We start from the raw sequence: 14987 nt of genomic DNA on the forward strand, positions 1-14987 counted from the left end.
CCTTCCTTCCTTCCTTCCTTCCTTCCTTCCTTCCTTCCTTCCTTCCTCCCCTTCCTTCCTTCATATCCTTTTCTTCTTTCCTCTCCTTCCTGCCTCCTTCCCTTGTATCCTTCCTGCTTGCTTCCCCCTCAGTATAAGGATGCATGTTCTGTAACAAAAATACAAGTTGTCATTTTGTTTGGGGGATGAAGGGGTTGAGGCAGGGAAAGCCACAGAAGGATACATAAGTTCATTTCTGCCCCTAAAATGTTGGTTTACTGTCATATAGCTATGCTAGTTCTTAATGTTTTGACAAAAACCATTAAATTGCCATATTCTTTTTTTTTTTTTAAGCAATCGGGGTTAAGTAACTTGCTCAAGGTTACATGGCCAGGTGCTTCTGGGTGGGTGCTAAGTGTCTGAGCCTGGATTTGATCCCCAGGTCATCTGGACACTGGAGCCGGTGCTCTTACTAGCTGTGCTATCTGGCCGCCCCAAATTGCCATATTCTTAAAGAGCAAATTTTTAAGGATTACTTACCCTTATTTTCCCACTATTACCTCAGAAAGCTAGCTACCACTTCCTTTTAATTTGGGAAAGATTGCACATTTTAGAAATTTAATGCATTTCTGCTCTTTCCTTCCTTTTCTTATTTCCTGGGAACTTGAAGAAAGACCTGAGTTTGCCTCTTTGCATTCTATGTATGACTTGGACAAACTTCCACTGGGGAAAACTTAGCTTTCTTTTTTTTTTTTAAATATCATGTAAGACTTAGAATAGTGGATTAGATCTGTTGCTGCTCTTTTCAGGATAGAGCTCATGGTGCCCTGGGAAACATGCTGGAATCTTTTCAACTGAGATAATTAACTACCCCATTGCAAAGAGCAAATTCCCAATTCTGATGTAGCCAAATAAGAATTCATCTTTTAGGCTCACCTGTCTCTGGTAGGAGAAGGTACACAATTGGAACGCCCTGTTCACCTTTTGGAGGGAAAAGGGGGAAAAATATGTCAGGACTTTGTCTTTCTATTTTGTGTAATCTGGTTGCATGTACCACTAAAACCTGACTGAAATACTATGTGAAAGCCAGATGTTTCACAGTCTCGAAATTGTTTACCTTAAACCACTTCTCATAATTCTGCCAACATGTACCATGTGCATACAGCCAACATGAGGCAGCCTAATTTTAGAAAGCCCCTGCTGACAAACCTGAGACAATGGGTACAAACAAAATCTCCTGGTTAATCACGTATGTGTCTATGGAAATGCTCACACAGTGTCTTTTTCCACTGAATATTTGAGTCACATCAGCTTAGACTTGTCCAACCACATATACCCTGACCAGAGGCAAAACTTGAAAATCAGGAAATTAGGCTGTTAATTAGCATTTCCAATAACAAATTAATTGGGACCTTAAATAATCTTGTCTGGCCTGGTGCCCCAACAGCTCATACTTGAACTGGTTTCCTTTTCTTCCTTTGTTTTTGGAAGGAGGCATTCAGAGTAGCTTTCTGAATATGGAGTTTGACTTCAGAAACTTCACCACAGGCAAAGCCAGCACTTTTCTGTCAAACTATTCTGTGGAAGAGTTTAAATTGACAAGAAGTTACATGCTACAACCACATGTTTGGTTTCCCTAATGAGGAGAAATCCCTGTCATGAAACAGTCATTTCAGTTAGTGAGATTCCATGACCTGACTAATAATTAAACTCCAAGGGACCAAACCTGCAACCACTGCCTCCAGCCTTCCCAGAGAAAAACCAAAGAGCCCAAACTCTTGGGACAGGAGTCTCCAGAGTTCTAAAGAATCAGGGCTGCATGTCTTGAGTCTAGAAAGAAAAAAAAAACAATCAGGGAGAGAGAAAGGGCCAATTTTCATTTGATTTGTAAATTGTACAGGAACACTCTGAACTGCTGTTCCCAAGAATGAAAAGTTGCATGGGTTGTTTTTGTTGAATCAGTTCTGGGCCCATCGGCCTCTCTCTAGGAGTGGAAAATATGAGAGTGATGAAGTTACTCATGCTCTAAATTTTTCCACTGATTTGAAAAAAAAATTAAATCAGAATATTTCATTTCTTTGGAAAATGGGTGGTAGTGGTGGTGGTGGTAGTGGTAGTGGTAGGGTGCTTTTGAATATCGGCAAACATTTGCATATGGCAACTGTGAACTCCTAGTTATACAAAGGGCAAATATAAACTTTGGGAATTCGGAAAATGTACAAATGCAAATAGTTCCCCCAAATCACCCTTGGGCAAAGACAAATAAAAGGATATTCCCTTTATAAATAGAATTCTTTGTGGACAGGACACTTGGAAAAATGTTTATGTATTTTGTCTCTTCATTTGAGGAAAGGTTTTCCCCTCATTCTACAGGAGATGTAGAACTGGTGTTTTGATTATCAAAGGTTTAAGGATAAGGGATAGCCCCCAAATTGTGCTTTTATCTTCATCTGAGTTTAATTTGTCCTGCAGCTGCAGGGAATCATATATGCGTACTCATGTCACTTGTAATCCTATCAGCCTACAATATACAAAAGAATATATAAAGTTATGCACATAGGGACAGAATTACTTCTGACTGGAATCCCCAGAAAGCCTTCTGTATAACACCAATAGTTCTCAGTAAGGTAAGGTTATTTTGCTAGGTGATTATTTTATTGATTTCAAAATACAGCCATTTGATCCTGTTTAAGATAATAAGAAAAAAAAAAGAAATGTATTATGGGAAATGGTTGACCTGAAAGGGAAAGAGACTGAAGAAACATTTTTGATACTAGTAGCAAATGGTTTCATATGGTTCTAAAAGGGCCAATAATAGGAGTCTGCTAACAAGATGAGGAGGTCCCTCAGCTGCACCTTCCTGACCATATATCCCTGAATGCTTTGGCCTTTATCATTCACCAGTCCAGTGTCAGCCAGCTGGTCACAAAAGCCTCAAAGTTCATTGTTTAGAACTTAGCATTGCTACTTGGGAAATCCTAGGATCCCAGATCTGGAGCTAGAAGGGCTTGATCTCAGAAGCCATCTCATTCAACCCTTTTGTTTTCTAGAGGAGACCAGTGTAATTAAGTGACTTGTTTAGGGTAACACAGGTAGAACATATAGAAATAGGATTTGAACCCAAGACCCTTGACTCCAAAGCCAATGTTCTTTCCATTATATGACATTGCCTTCTAATAATGTGGAACAATAATGAATATGTATTTACAGCATTTAAAGGCAAAAAAAGAGCAGTGTTTGTACATGCATGTGTATGCACGTGTAAGCATACGTGTACTTATGTGTATGTATACAGATATATTGCGGGAGGGGGGTTGAGCACAAGAAGAGGTGAGGCTCTAGAAATGAATTATTACAAATTGACATTACACTGTGTGGTTGACATGAATCTACAATGGAAGACAGAAAACATGATTTCCTGAAATTATCTTGTTCTCTCTCTTTTGCAAATCACTAGATTTGTTGTTAAGCCACTACCCTAGAGGCAGCAAATCTGTGTTCCTGACTATCTAGGCCTAGGTGAGGGAGGAGGGGAAACAAGGGTGCAATATGTGAGAACCAGCACAAAGGACCCCAACCCTCCCACACTTCACACACACACACACTTAAAAGCCATAGGAAATTGAGTTATAGTTTTTCTGGAAATGGATTAAAGGAGACTTTATTTTCTCTAATGACTATAAGTCTCCACTTGCCAGTCTCTGGACCAATTCTTCACTAAGAGACTATTCCCAACAATGTGATGTCCCTTTCTCTTCTGTATCAGTCGAGTAAATGACCTAGTGATGCTATTCATGGCTTGGTTGCCTCTACTCTCAGTTTTGGAAGGATAACTGCCCTGCTACTCATTTGAGAGAGTGAACTTTTTCTGCCTTCTAAAATTGGGGTTAAAAAAGTCACATAGCCCCATGCTTTCTCTCTGCTTTCTTAAAGTGCTTACTTGTGTGGTTGTTTTGGGGGTCTGAGCACAGATTCCCATTGCCTGCTACTACTGCTCACCAAATCATGAGATCACAGATGCAAGCCCCTAATTTTATAGGTGAGGAGACTGATACCCAGGTAACAAAGGGATTTGCCCAAAGTTTCCCAGTTGGTAAGCAGAAGAGCTGAGATTAGATTTCTTTCATGGGAAACTCTCTCAACTGAGATAACCAAAAGAAGACTAGAGACCTGTCTTTGAAAAATTGTAGTTCTGTTTATGAAATCAGTAAGACAAGGTTCCTATCTCAATCTTTAGTGAAGTAGGTGCTCAGTCCTAATCTAGCCTGAGAACTAGGCCCCCCCCCCCAACAACAGGAGAGAATGAAAAAGATTTTACCTAATAGGAATTTGCTTTATTTTCTTCTGGATTCTAGTGATCTCCCTTCCTAGGACAGAACTCCTTTCTCGACTTTTACCTGACTTTTTAGGGCTCAGTAAACACAGGACCATAGATTTAGAGCTCAAACTCAAAGGCCCTCAAGCCTAATCCCCTGATTTTATAGATAAGGAAACTGAGATCCAAATTTGAGTTAAGTGACCTACCAGAAGTCACACACTTAATAAGTGTCAGAGGTGGGATATAAACCCAATTCTTTGACTCCATAGTGACTTCACTCTACATTTTACCGCGCTGCCTCTTACAGCTTAACAGAGGCAGGAAGGATTCCCAGCAAGGATGGGGTATGACAACCTAGGGAGGTACCCCTTTCTCATTTCAAGTGTACTACCAGTTAGAGAGTCGAACTCTGAGACAGCCATCTCCATCCTACTAAAACTAAGCTTCCTCCTCTCTGCTTCCCCCTCCCCCCTCTCAATAGCAGGGGCCAGGATTTTGAGAAAGCTGTGCAGTCCTGAAGGACCACCCTGACTTTCCCAGGCTTTTCCCAATAAAGCCAAGTGGGGAGTGAGACCTTCTACCCCTTCTCCCTCTGAGATTCAGGACAGCAAGCGTTTTCCCCAGCTGCCTGCCTGGCAACTGTCCGGAGCTCTGGGCAACGGAGCTTGTTCTTAGCTCATCTCTTGGACACCGCTGATGATCTTTGCAAACAGAATACAATGACTATAATGGAAACTTGATGGCTTGGGAAAGTTCTAGCCAGTGGTGTGACTGGTACCAGAATATGGCCAAGATGGGTGGGTCACTAGCTAATTAGATGACAGTTCATAGCTGCCACCCCACAACTAAAAATTACGGAGGTCTCCCACTAAACTTTTATCCTTCCCTAGAAAATCCCCCCATCCTGCAATGATTGGAGAATACAGATTATACAAGACAAAGAAAAAATAAAAATATAAATGTGACATCCCGCATTCCTCCCCTGTCCCTATTCTTTCCTCGGTTTTTTTTTGTTTGTTTGTTTTGTTTTGTTTTTCTTTGTTGGATCTTAGCTACTAACACCTAGATAGATCTCAGCCTCCGCTTTTGTCACATCACATAGTCAAGTCTATGCACAACTGCAAAGAGATAGGAGAGGCCTTTGGCTCATGACTGAGACGGGCCACGTGGACCTACAAACCTTTTACTTATTTTGATTTCGAATTCGGAGGCACCTCCTTTTCAATGGCGGTTCCAGGTCCTCTGGCCCGGTACTGAGCATTGGCGTTGAAATGATACATGGTGCAATGGCAGTCTTTTCTGCGGGTTTTGGCACAGGCTGGATCACGCAGCCTGTCTTGGGTAGCATCCGCAGAGCGTAGGCGTGGTCCTCATCTGCAGGGTTATTAAGGTTTGGGTCTGTCTTATCACCCACCGTGAGGGCCTCTTCCCCCATCAGCTTTTTGCCGGCCTCTCCATCCATATGGAGGTTGGAAGCACAGTTGTTCTCCTTGACGGATTCCAATTCGCTCACTGCTGGCTCCTCGGGCTGCTGCGACTTCTTCTGGGAGGGTGGCAGGGGAGGAGGAGGAGGCGGCGGCGGCAGCGGCGGAAGCAGAGGAGGCGGCGGTGGAGCTGGTGGCAGCTGCTCGGGAGGCTGTTCCGAGCTCTTAGAACCCTCCGCGTTCTTTGTCCCGTTCACGATGACATTGCAAACCGCGGCGCTGGTGGCTTCGAGTCCCGAAGGGCCTGAGGCGGCCAGAGAGGCAGGTCCGCAGTGGGCTGAGTCACCACCGGTCAGAGTTTTTGTGTCAGCGGCATTGCAATTATTGTCCCTGCAGGTGCTGCAGTTCCTTTTGTCAGAGCTACCAAAAGCCATGCTTACAACACTGTTAGGTTCACGTTCCACCTTAACTTGAGCATGCAGGGCCCTGTGAATGACATTGTGTAGCCGGGACCGATGGCCCACGGTCAGGTCTATCACACCATCCTGAGGACCCTGGACCACACTGGAAAAACTAAACTTATTGTTCACCGGGCTGCTGGACCGCACAGTCAAATCCACCACCTCATTCTTACCATGCTCCTGTTGAGCCGCTGCATGACTCAACGACTGGCCCGAGCAGCCGGGGGATGAGTCAGAGGATTTAGAAGACCCTTGCTTGGAGTCTCTAGGGGACAAGGAGTGTCCACTTGACTTGCCCCCAGCTGATTCACTGGGTGTGTTTGGAATGAAGTTTTCCCCATTGCTAGAGAAGCCATTAGGGGGCTTGGAATCATTGACATGAGGGATGGGGATGGGGATGGGGATGGGCACAGGCAGTGGGACGATGACGGGGTATGGCACTAACAGGGTCGGGGGTGGCACCAGTGGGGCAAGGGATGGCAACCCAAAGTTCATCATCTGTGGCATAGGCATAGGGCCATTTGGCATCATGCTGACGGGAGGGAAGGGAAGACTAGGCAAAGGTGCTCCAGGAGGGGGCGGGGGCAGCAATCCCGCGGGGTTCCCGGGCATGGTTGGCGTCGTGGGGGGATGGATGTGAGGTGATAGCATTGGCCTGTGCATAGGGCTGGAGGTGGGGCCCATATTTCTGGGACCACCCGGTGGTGGACCGATCCCAGGAATCATTGGGTTAGACAAAGGGCTGTTAGGGTTGGAGGCATGGTGAGGTGGCCCCCGGATAAAGGGAGGGCGAATCTGCTGCATGATTTGCTGTTCCATGAAGATGGGCAGGGGGACAGGCCCTCGGTTTGTCATCACCATGGGAGGACTCCGAGGTGGGACACCGATTGGAGGCACGATACTAGCAGGTGGCTGAACAGAAACTGGAGGGACATTTGGAGTCTCATTGATGGTAATGGGTTTGGGAACCGGTGTGGGGATTTTTGTGACAGAGCAGTTGGCTGTGTCAGATGGAGAGACGGTGGTTGACGAGGATGGTCCAGGCCCTTGATTTTGGCCAGCTGCAGACACCGGGGAGGGGGCCTTCCTCCGAGCATCTGTTAGCGGTATATTCCAAGAGTCTGGAGTCAGCAGCTGTACCCCAGCACCTTCTGCTTTATTTTCGATCGGAGGATGTAATGTGCTGCACAGTCCAGCTGGAAGATTGGCCTGTGTTTCTTTGTAGAAAATGTCCATTTTGTACTGATTGAGACATTTTGCACTGCAGAACTGAAGCCTTCGCTCCCCGTCCCCAAAATCCAGGTATTCTTTTGTGTGCCTTATGTGCTTACACCAGTCACATACCTACAACACAGTAACAAAATCACAACAGGTGAGATAAGCAATTTCCTTGGGTAAAGAGTGTTTCATATTGTACATAAAGGTTCTTTCTTTCATACTCATTCAGGGCTTTTTAGAGAGCCTGAGTCTTTCTTCTGAGAGATAAGAGTCTAAAGTATTGTAAAAAGTGACGGGTAAGAGCTGCCGATATTAACCCTACACATAAGCTAATGTCACCCTCTTCTGTTCTTTCTCTAAAAAAGGAGTTGCACCTTCTACTTTAAACATCACGTACGTGGAGTGTGTGTGTGTGTGTGTGTGTGTGTGTGACTGGGTGTTTAATTGGAGAGAGAAGAATAAATACACCTGCCCACACATTTTTTCACTTGTCAAAAAAGGCCCATAGTAAATGCAAATCTAAATATGTTTGGAGAAGAGGCCTCCTCCAAAAAGTTCAGTGGGCTTGCAATATGTCCCTTTACAACTCTCCTCCCCAGGAGGCATTTTCCCCCTACTGACTGCATTTCCAATAATGTTGGACAGAGTGCACTACATTAAGATATATCACAAAGCAGCAACAATCCTTCTCTCTCCTTCCAAGTCAAAACTTGGAACTCATCATGAAGTCTGTGTAAGGTTCAGTTCTCCCCAACTTGTGATGTTGCAGCAAGTTAGAAGTATTTTTTGAGCTGTTTGCCCACTCTCACTCAGTAGTCAGATTTCTTGGTGATATTTCTTGGCAGGCAGGCTTATTTAACAACTTTTCAAACATGAGAGAACGTTTTCCAAAAGTTGTTATGGCTTCCCCTACCCCCACCCGCCACCCTCCGAACCTTCTCTACTCCTAGTGTGAGGAAGGCTTAGCCAAATTCATTTTAAAGTAAGGCTGCAGAACTAATTAAGGGCTGAAAGCTTTTCCCAATTGGAAATCACTAGACACCAAAGTTCAAAAAATAGTCATTCTAGGCTTCAGAACCCATTACTTCGGAGAAATTATTGTGATTTCATTAACACATTAATTTTGCAACACCATCAGTTCTCGCAGATGGTGAAGACATGATCTACAATTCAAATATGAGTCTTGTTTGCACAAATGACTTTCCTTCATATGGCATTTTAAACAAGAATTAATGAGTAATCTTGCCATAGCTATAAACAGATAAACAGATGTCAAATTTTTCAATAGTTCCTTCAGTGCCTTACTTCTTTTCTGACAGAATTTTACACACATATAATCTTTTTCTTTCTTTCTTTCTTTTCTTTTTTTTTTAGCTTAGTGCTCAAACTCTACAGCCCATGCAGAGTTCCAAGACTCTGCAAGCAGTGAGTTTGTTGATTGCACTTCTGACCATGTCACAATAAAGAACCATGTACTGATGTTTGTTGTTCCCAGAAGTACTATGCCAGCTTTAAGTTGCTTGTTGCTGGTAAGTTTTCTTTTTTTAAACAATTATTGTAAGTGGATAGCATTAAAAAGATGATTAATTTTAATAACGATTGGCCACATAAACAATGCAAAAACAACATATGCTGGGCATTTGATTACTCATCTCATTTAACTCTCAGCTTTCCTTGATTATAAACAGTGGTGGCATTCTAGTAAGTGTTTCTGTCTGTGCTATGGATGTGTTTGGTGTCCGTGTGCCTATCTGTAGAAACCCACCCACTCCCTTTCTACTCCTTTTGCATGAATTTTCCCTAGCAGTAATAGGCATTCATCACCACTTTCTTTTCAAAAGTTTTCCTATTGGACCTTTTCTATTTTTTTCTAAAAATTAAATAGTCCCTCAAAGAGAAATAGTACCTCCCAAATTACCTTTGGATATGAGAAAGGTGGCTTCTGAATTGTATTTTCACAACTGCTGTTGTCATAGAACTGGAGAAAATAATGCCATTGCTACTACGCTGTTGAACATTCTAAGCCCTTACAAAGTTAAAGGACTGGGGAAACATACTATAGGCATGAGGAAGAATGAGTTTGTTTGACAAATATATGCAAAAATGCTTTGAAGGTGAAGACCCCTACTCACACTTCAGCAGGCCCTCTAAGGATGGTTATGCTATAAATAAGCACTGAATTCATCCCAATGTATGTAAGCGCATTTGTATTTTAGAAACCTGCTCATTTTGGCTTTAGTGTTAACCAATATACATATGACATGGCATTTAATTTCCATCTATGCAACTTGGCCATGTACTATTGTGTTCCAAAATTAGGCATTCAACAAAAACCTACAATTGAAATTTACAAGACTATAGCAAGAGAAATTATTGAAAAAGTATGAGGGGGCAGCTAGAAATTTTATGCTGAAGAGCGTTATTAATGGATGAGTTAAAGTCAATAAAAAGAAAAATATACCACAGAGCTTCTGACTTCCTTTTGTATTATGTTATAGGGTTAGTTATCACTTGAAGAGCTTACAGAAATGTTTGGCTATTTTATTGCTAGATTGATTGTTGACCTCCAGAGGATTCCAAAGTCACCTCCAGTTAAATATTCTTCAGGAAAACACTTCAGAATCTTGCTTGAAAATTCTTCTTCAATTTATCTCATTTTTAATAATTCATATAAAAAGCAAAAAGGGCTTATAGGCAGTTTAACCAACTCCTATAAAATTTAGATCATCCACCATGTTTTGTTGGTAATGGTCATTCATATTTTTAAAGTACTTTAAGGTTTACAAAGTGTTTTCCTCACAACTAAGTGAAAATGAAGCATTATAAGGAGTCTTTAGGTGACGCAATGAATAGAGCACCAGCCCTGAAGTCAGGAGGACCTGGGTTCAAGTCTGACCTCAGACACAACACAAAAACTAGCCGTGTGACCTTAGGCAAGTCACTTAACCCCAAATGCCCTCCAAAAAAGCAAAAAAAGAAAGAAAGAGAGAAAAGAAAATGAAGCATTATTCCCACTTTACAGATGAAGAAACTCAAACTAATGACATACTCTTAGTAATTAAAGATTTCTTCTTGTAACTATCAGCTCTGAGAGTTAAACTCTGGTTTTCTGTTACATTGTCTCATAAACTCATACTCCAAACCAGTTGTCCATCTACTACTTCATGCCATCTCCTGACATTATGTTTCCTTATTCATATCACTCACTAGATACAAATGATGAAGAGCACAAGTTTATTATTATTATTATTCACCAAACATCTTGACTAGTAGAAAAAAGTAATTGTTATCAACCAGATAACTGTCATCTCCTAAAAGGTCTTAGTGAAAGTGATTGTCTACCAGACTTCCCTGCACTATCTCATTTCTGTGTTGTGTTCTGTATGCAAGCAAGTTCATGCATCCATATATGTGGGTGTGTGGGAGAGATGGGAGAGAAAAGAAAATGAGAGAGACAGACAGACAGAGAGACAGAGACAGAGAGACAGAGAGAGACAGACAGAGAGAGAGACAGAATGAGAAAGAAGATAAGAGGAGAAAGAGAAAGAATGAGAAAAGAGAGAGGAGAAAAGTAGAAAGAGGAGAGGGAAGAGAAAAAAGAATGAGAGTGGGGAGAAAGGATGAGAGAGGGGAGAAAAGAGGAGAGAGGAGAAAGAACGAAAGAGGGAATGAGGGAGTATGAGAGTGGAGAGAGAATGAGAGAAAAAATGAGACAGAAAGAATGACAGGGAAGGAGAGAGAGAAGAGAGGAAAAGAAGAATGAGAGAAAGAGAGGAGAGAGAAAAGAAAAAATGAAAGGAGAGAGAAAAAGAATGAGAGAGGAGAAAGAATGAGAGAGAGAGAGAGCACATTTCCCCCTCTCTATTGTATTACATACTAGAATACTGACCTAAGACATAGAAAAGCAATCCTTCAGTTTCAGGGGGAAAAAATTCTTAGAGGAAAAAATTGTCACTTAAGAATTAATGAATCCAGCCCAGGATTCATCATTTAAGATGAGGTCAATGAATTTATGATACAACTGGCTATATTACACAAGGCAATAAAATAGCGCAACATCACTCATTCTCCATCAAACTAATGACATACTCTCAGTAATTAAAGATTTCTCCTAAGAGCCTGTCCTGATTACTCAAAATGTAGGTAAAAGCATAGACCGTATATCTTTCACTCTAATAAAATAACATTTGCATATCTATGATATATACAGCATGTATCTCACAAACTGATAATTGTAATATTGTGGAGTTTTCCCACAAACTGCTTTAAATCTATAAAACTTCATTGCTTTTTTTCCCCTTCACTGTAATTATTCAAAAAAGGTTTTAAAAAAATCCTTCAGACATTTTTTGAAAGCTAAAAGGTAACAAGTACAGCATGAAACTAACTTGATTCTAGAATATTTTTCTCCACTTAATTCTATTCTAGCTTTTTTCTTTTGGAATCTGTTCTTTCTCATTGCACCTTTTAGGAAGAATCCTAAACAGGTCCAAGGATTATATCACACTGAGGTTTTCTAACAATGGTATTCTGTGGACACAAGCAATTGACCAATGTATAACACCCAGCTGAAATGCTTCATTCCACTAATACATAAGGTAAAACTGGAATGACAAAAAGATCAGGAATGAGAGAAACAAATATACGTATATACCATTGTAGCTTATAGCAGCAGCCCTTAAGAAGATTAAATTTACCTCCTTGGTATGTGTCCAATTCTAAACAACAGAATGAACATTTCCTTTCATACATTTAAAGTATTTATACTTTAGTGGCTGACTGCCAGGGTAGTACTTATGAGCTCGGTGGTTTGATATCATTCACCCCTTTTCCTGTGAAAAAAAAATATATGTGGCAACATACACCGCTAGACTGCTCCAAAGACATTGCATCAGCAAAAATATCACTTGCTCTTGCTTGATATGGGAAAACCAAAAGGCCAGGGCTGCTGGTTCCTAGAACTTGTTCCATCTTAGGTTTCCCCAGAAAAGAAAGCAAACTATTCATATTGGCGGCTGAGCCTTTATTTTTCGATAAATGTCCGGAGGCAAATCCAAGACCACATGGGTATAACATATACATTCTACAAGGCTTAAAAGGAGTAACTTTGGGAGCAGTATAATTAATACATTAATCAGCTGTCAAAGGCAGGAGAGGAGTTCATCCATTAGAAGAGCCCACCACTGCCCTTTGAATGATAATCTAACATCAGGCAAGATTTAATTAAGAAGGTCTTTAGTTGAAATTTTTCTTATCCTGAATAAAGATATATGCACCAACCTAATAGAAATCAGATGTTAACAATCTCTTGAATGGAATCTACCAACTTAAATTAAAAAAAAAAAAACACCCTTATTGATTCTCTGCATTCCCGGAATTTGTCACACTGGTCACCTCTGGGAGATGTTTTGTTTGTGTATGTTATATCTGTACATGTGATTTCATTGCTTTTAGAGAGCACCTAGTGAGGAAACTCCTTCTACAAATGCACTTGAACAACTATTCAATCTGTCAACCAATAAACATTTATTAAGTTCCTACTGTGTGCCAGGCACTTAGAGTCTTAGAAAGAGTCTCCTAGGGTACTAAAATTAAGTGACTCCCCTAAAGTCACATAGCTAGTCCATGGCAGAACTATAACCAAAGTCTTCCAACTCCCAGTCCAGCTCTCTATCCACACTTCCATGTTGTTTCTGGGAGATCATAGCTCTTGAATATTTTTTAGGATAAAAGCTTTGATCTTTTGAACTAAAAGGGTACAAAGCTGTACAGAATGGAGGCCTGGCCTTAGCATCAGGAAGGCCTAGCTTCAAATTCTATCTCTGATGAATACTAGCTTTGTGACCATGGGCAAATTATGAGCCCCTTGGTGTTGCAGGTATAGAAGTAAATAAATTACAGTTAAGTTGCCCATCAGTACCAATGGAAAGAGTTTCCAACCAGAATTTCTACCAACAAAAATCACATTTAAGCAAACAAGACAACAAAATTCTAAAAGGTAGGGGTGGCCAGGTAGCTCAGCGAGTAAGAGCCCTGGCCCCAGAGTCAGAATGACCTGGGATCAAATCCGGGATCAGATACTTAGCACCACACCCAGAAATAACTGGCCGTGTAACCTTGAGCAAGTTACTTAACCCCAATTGCTTAAAAAAAAATTCTAAAAGGTAACTGTGCCCTTCTAGTGCAGGTCTGGTCTAGAAAGTCATGAGTACTTGTTAACAGAAGTAAGGGTGGAATGAAGGGACGCAGAATATTATCAGTATTGTATGGACCTTAGTCACCTCTGTCTATAGGCAGGTACCTACAGCTATGGTTTTGGGAACTCAGAAAGCAACTCTCAACAACAATGACAACAAAATCTCCCTCACTGGCCCTCACACAAATTCTCACCTTCCTTTTCAGTCTCTGCATTAATACATTGTCTCTAGAAGATCCCTATGAAAATGCATGTTTTCTAAGAGGCATAATATATTAGCATTTATTAACACATTGGTATGGATTAGTTTATTAGTTAAGCTAGCTATAAGGAGCTAGGAGAGAATAGGGTCCTAAGGGGAACTGGACACAACACAAGTAAGTTTTGGCCGGGTGGGTTGGTAATTAGGAAGAACTAAAGGCAGCTAGATGACTCACTGGATGCAGTGCTGGGTCTGGAGTTAGAAATACCTGAGTTCAAATATGACCTCAGATACATACTAGCTGTGTGACCATGGACAAGTCACTTAACCCAGTTTGCCTCAGTTTCCTTATCTGTAAAATGAACTGGCAAAGGAAATGGTGAACCACTTCAGTATCTTTGCCAAGAAAACCCCAAATGAGGTCACAAGGGTCAGACACAGCTGCAAATTACTGAAGAACAACAAAAGAGAAGTCCAGAGTATGGTTGCTGAGTCCCAGGAATGGATACTAAGGTTGGAAACAGGTGCCAGGCAGCTCTGGGTCCTGGAGTGAGTAGGAATAGTTGATACATCAATGGGAACCAGTAGCTTTCTTCACAATTTGGCCTAGCATCAGCCTTTGGAGGAATCTTATTGTAATTTAAACTGAGTTGATGACTGTCTTCTTGCTTATACTGCAGTTTTTCAGCATGGAAGCAACATCTGTCACTAATGGAACAATAGTAAGAGTAGGACCTTTGACTCTGGGATGGGGTGAGGGCAGGGATTTTGGAGGCCACATGAGCAAAATAAAATCCATAAAATTAGATCAATGCAAGGCCTCCTCAGTGAAATTTGCAGATAGGTGAAAGATGGGTGAGTCTAACCTCTCTCACTGCAAAAAGCAGAATAGAGAAAAAATACATATTGTCCACCCATCAAATTACTGCATCAGTACAGATCATGGACAAGCACTACAGAAGAATAATAAGAAATGAAAAGGAATAGAGCACTGGCCCTGGAGTCAAGAGGACCTGAGTTCAAATCTGGCCTCAGACACTTAACACTTACTAGCCATGGGACCTTGGGCAAGTCACTTATCCCTAACTGCTGTGCCTTCCCCTCTCCAAAAAAAAAAGGAAAGGAAAGGAAAGGAAAGAAAAGAAAGGAAAGGAAAGGAAAGGAAAGGAAAGGAAAGGAAAGGAAAGGA

General features: G+C 41.5%; 1 protein-coding gene across 3 annotated transcripts in view; it reads right to left on the reverse strand.

Annotated features, from left to right (window-relative positions):
• SOBP (sine oculis binding protein homolog) overlaps nt 1-14987 on the reverse strand; it is a 226550-nt gene that overhangs the window by 18828 nt on the left and 192735 nt on the right. For 2 of the 3 annotated variants that reach the window (XM_069077109.1, XM_069077107.1), the window contains one exon: nt 5478-7526. In XM_069077109.1, coding sequence (XP_068933210.1) covers nt 5481-7526 — 2046 coding nt within the window. In that variant the 3' untranslated portion in view covers nt 5478-5480. Of the gene's footprint in view, nt 1-2047; nt 7527-14987 lie in introns of those variants that run through there. The other variant, XM_069077108.1, reaches the window with a different exon arrangement.

Source organism: Petaurus breviceps, unplaced genomic scaffold (assembly GCF_028583685.1).
Source record: "Petaurus breviceps papuanus isolate PSGF00001 unplaced genomic scaffold, PetGlider_PUasm1.0 90977, whole genome shotgun sequence".
In the NCBI taxonomy this organism is placed as follows: domain Eukaryota; kingdom Metazoa; phylum Chordata; class Mammalia; order Diprotodontia; family Petauridae; genus Petaurus; species Petaurus breviceps.